The following is a 2767-nucleotide window of genomic DNA, read 5'->3' as shown; positions in this document are numbered from 1 at the left end:
CACGTGGGGGAACGCCGTGCAGGATTACGCCCGCACACGGTCCCGTGTCATACTTGTACCTCGGCAGGTTGCCGGCGCCTGGAGATGCTCGCACAATAGCGTGTGTGGACTCAGATCCCCGAGCCGTTGACTTTAAAACGGAACCTTTTCTGTGTATTTTACCACCATAGAAAAGTTACAAAAAAGTAATTCTGGGGGAGAAACGGCTCAGGTCGTGCCTCCTAGAGCAGCGGTTTTCCGGCAGAAACGGCCACACGGACGGGGGAGGCTGATGGATTTGGGCGGAGGGCAGGGCGTGGGGACGCCCGGGTGCCACAGCTAGAATCGTGGTACAGCTGTCCACCGAAGCAGACACCCCGAATGTCAAGGGGTCACAGAGCCCCGGGGAGCGGGCATCAGGTGCAGGCCAGGGCCCTGAGGCCGGTGCCCCTCTGCCGCGCCTTCCCCAGCTCACAAGTTGCTTCCTCGGGGTCTGCGCCTGCCTGTGTCCCCATCGTGGGCGAACGTGTTGTCGCAGAGCAGAGCGCGGGTGGCGGACCGGTGGCCCCACCGAGGGAGGGGGACCCCACTAACCGCCTCTCCTCTGCCCGCAGTCCTCATCATGGGGGGCACGGTGGCCACTGCCGGCCAGTTCGCCAAGTGGTTCTTCGGCGTGTACTCCATGTATCCTGCCTCCGCAGGCCCGGGACGCGGCCGGGACGGGGTGGGCGCGCTGCTGCCCCCGGGACACAGCAGCTCGCGGTCTGCAGACCGCTGCCGCACCCCTGCGCCCCTCGTTCCCCCGGGCGGGGAGGGCAGGACCCCGCTCAGTGATGGTTTGGGAGGCCAAGGCTGGGAGCAGGGAGGACTTGCCCGAGGCCACTCCCGTGAGCCCCGAGGCCCGGTGAGGGCTGGCGGACGGGCCCGCAGCCCCAGGCCTCGGGGGTTCTGGGCTTCCCCTCCGTGTCCCCCTTGTATCGGCCGACCCCTCGGACGCCCCGGGACCTGCCCAGCGGTGACCGGCCAGCCAAGGCAGGGGTCAGGGGACCGAGGGCTCAGGACAGGCAGCAGAGAGACCAGGCCTGTCCACACCCTGCCGGGCCGTGTCCCAGCTGTGTGACCCCCAGGCAGCGGCTGCACCTCTCTGTTCCCTTGTCAGCACAGGGGGCTCACCGGGGCCCCAGGCTGAGTGCAACTGTTCCTTAACGGCACCTGCAGCGTGGCAGGCGTGTTTGTGTGCCTGCTGGAGTACCCCCGGGGGAAGAGGAGGAAGGGGTCCACCATGGAGAGATGGTGAGTGCTCCAGCCCTGCGGGGGTGGGGAGGGGCGTCCCCCGCGCTGGGCCTGACCTGCCCAGCCTCCGTGGCCGCTGGGTCCTGGGGGGCGGAGGAGCTGGGGTGGCGGTGGGGGCGCCGAGTGTGACGCGGCCTGTCTTCTCTCCCGTCTGCCCAGCGGACAGAAGTACCTGACCCAGGTGGTGAAGGTGCTGGGCCCTCTCTCCAGGAACTACTACGTCCGCGCCGTCCTGCACCTGGGGTGAGCACGCCTCCCGCACCCGCCGGCTCCGAGCCTCCGGCCCATCCCCGCCCGGAGACTCTCCCGAACAGAAGCCCGGGTCCTGGGTTCTGCCCGAGGCTCCCCAGCCCCGTGTCCCTCATCTCGTGGGGCGTGAGGATTTACTGCAGCCCCATGGCCCACGGCAAGGACAGTCAGGGCCCAGCTCACTGGGCTCCGCTGGGCGGCTCTACTCGTGGCCCTGGGCCTGCGTCTGGTGCTTCCTGCCGGGGACGCTGCGGGCACCGGCCACCACGGTTACACGGCTTCCTCCCGGGACGGTGGCTGGGGGCCAAGCACCAGCGCCCCAAGAGTCACTGAGTCCCCCGAGGTCCTGGGGCCCGCACACTTACAGTCACCTCGTTCCTGAGGTCTGGCAGCCAAGGCCCGACCACGGGCCGGGGCTGCAGAGCCCTCTGACCTCCCTCCCTCCCCTCCCCAGGCTCTCAGTACCTGCCGGCTTCCTGCTGGCCACCCTCCTGGGGACAGCCTGCCTGGCCATCGCGAGCAGCATCTATCTGCTGGTGAGTGCCACCCTGTGGTTAGCCCGCGGGCATTGCCCCCGCCGTCCCCGAAGCCAGCCGCTCAGGCAGAGCCGTGACCTTGCTCCTGCGGGGTCAGGGCCGGTGACGGCCGTAGCCACCATGTACTGTTCGCATAAAGTGCGCTGGCTCTTTGTCTACACCTCAGCCCTACAGGGTGGGTGGTGAGGTCCCCGCTTTACAGGTAAGGAAGTAGAAACTCAGAGAGGTGACATGGCTGGCTTGGAGTCACACGGCCAGCCAGGGCCCCACCAGATTGGCATCCGTTGTCACTCTTTTGTCACCTAAACCATCCTTGCTCCGACTTGGGGCGCCGTCAGGAGCACTTCCTCGGAGCTTGTTAACGGAGCAGGTGCCACGCGGACATTTTCCAGAGCTGCCCTGTTGGGTTTGCCTGGCTGGGATGTGTGCAAAGGCCCTGTGGTAAGGCTGTCTTTGGAGAAGGGTGTCCGGCGCCCGTGGCAGCGACTCGGGGCGGGGGCTCTGGGGCCTGTGCTCGCGATCTCACGCTGGACGATGACCGTGTTGTTTGCACGTGGTCCTGGGGACGGCCGGCATGTTGTCTGCGCTGCTGTGGGCCGCGTCCGCCCCTCCCCTGCTCCTTGCTGCCGCTCCGAGAGCCCTTCCTGTTGTCCGTCCACCCGCTCTGCCCTCCCCGCAGGCGGTGCTGGCATCGCCCGCATCCAGCCTCC

General features: G+C 67.7%; 1 protein-coding gene across 1 annotated transcript in view; it reads left to right on the top strand.

The window, feature by feature from the left end:
• The window catches only part of CYBA (cytochrome b-245 alpha chain), an 8263-nt gene that overhangs the window by 3886 nt on the left and 1610 nt on the right, over nucleotides 1-2767 (top strand). The window contains exons 2-5 of the mRNA XM_077754113.1: nucleotides 594-663; nucleotides 1198-1272; nucleotides 1432-1515; nucleotides 1976-2057. Of these exons, the coding sequence (XP_077610239.1) occupies nucleotides 594-663; nucleotides 1198-1272; nucleotides 1432-1515; nucleotides 1976-2057 (311 nt within the window). The remainder of the gene's footprint in view (nucleotides 1-593; nucleotides 664-1197; nucleotides 1273-1431; nucleotides 1516-1975; nucleotides 2058-2767) is intronic.

The sequence above is a fragment of the Crocuta crocuta genome, unplaced genomic scaffold (assembly GCF_008692635.1).
Source record: "Crocuta crocuta isolate KB4526 unplaced genomic scaffold, BGI_CrCroc_1.0 scaffold61, whole genome shotgun sequence".
NCBI lineage: Eukaryota > Metazoa > Chordata > Mammalia > Carnivora > Hyaenidae > Crocuta > Crocuta crocuta.
This window is presented reverse-complemented; position numbering and strand designations above follow the sequence as displayed.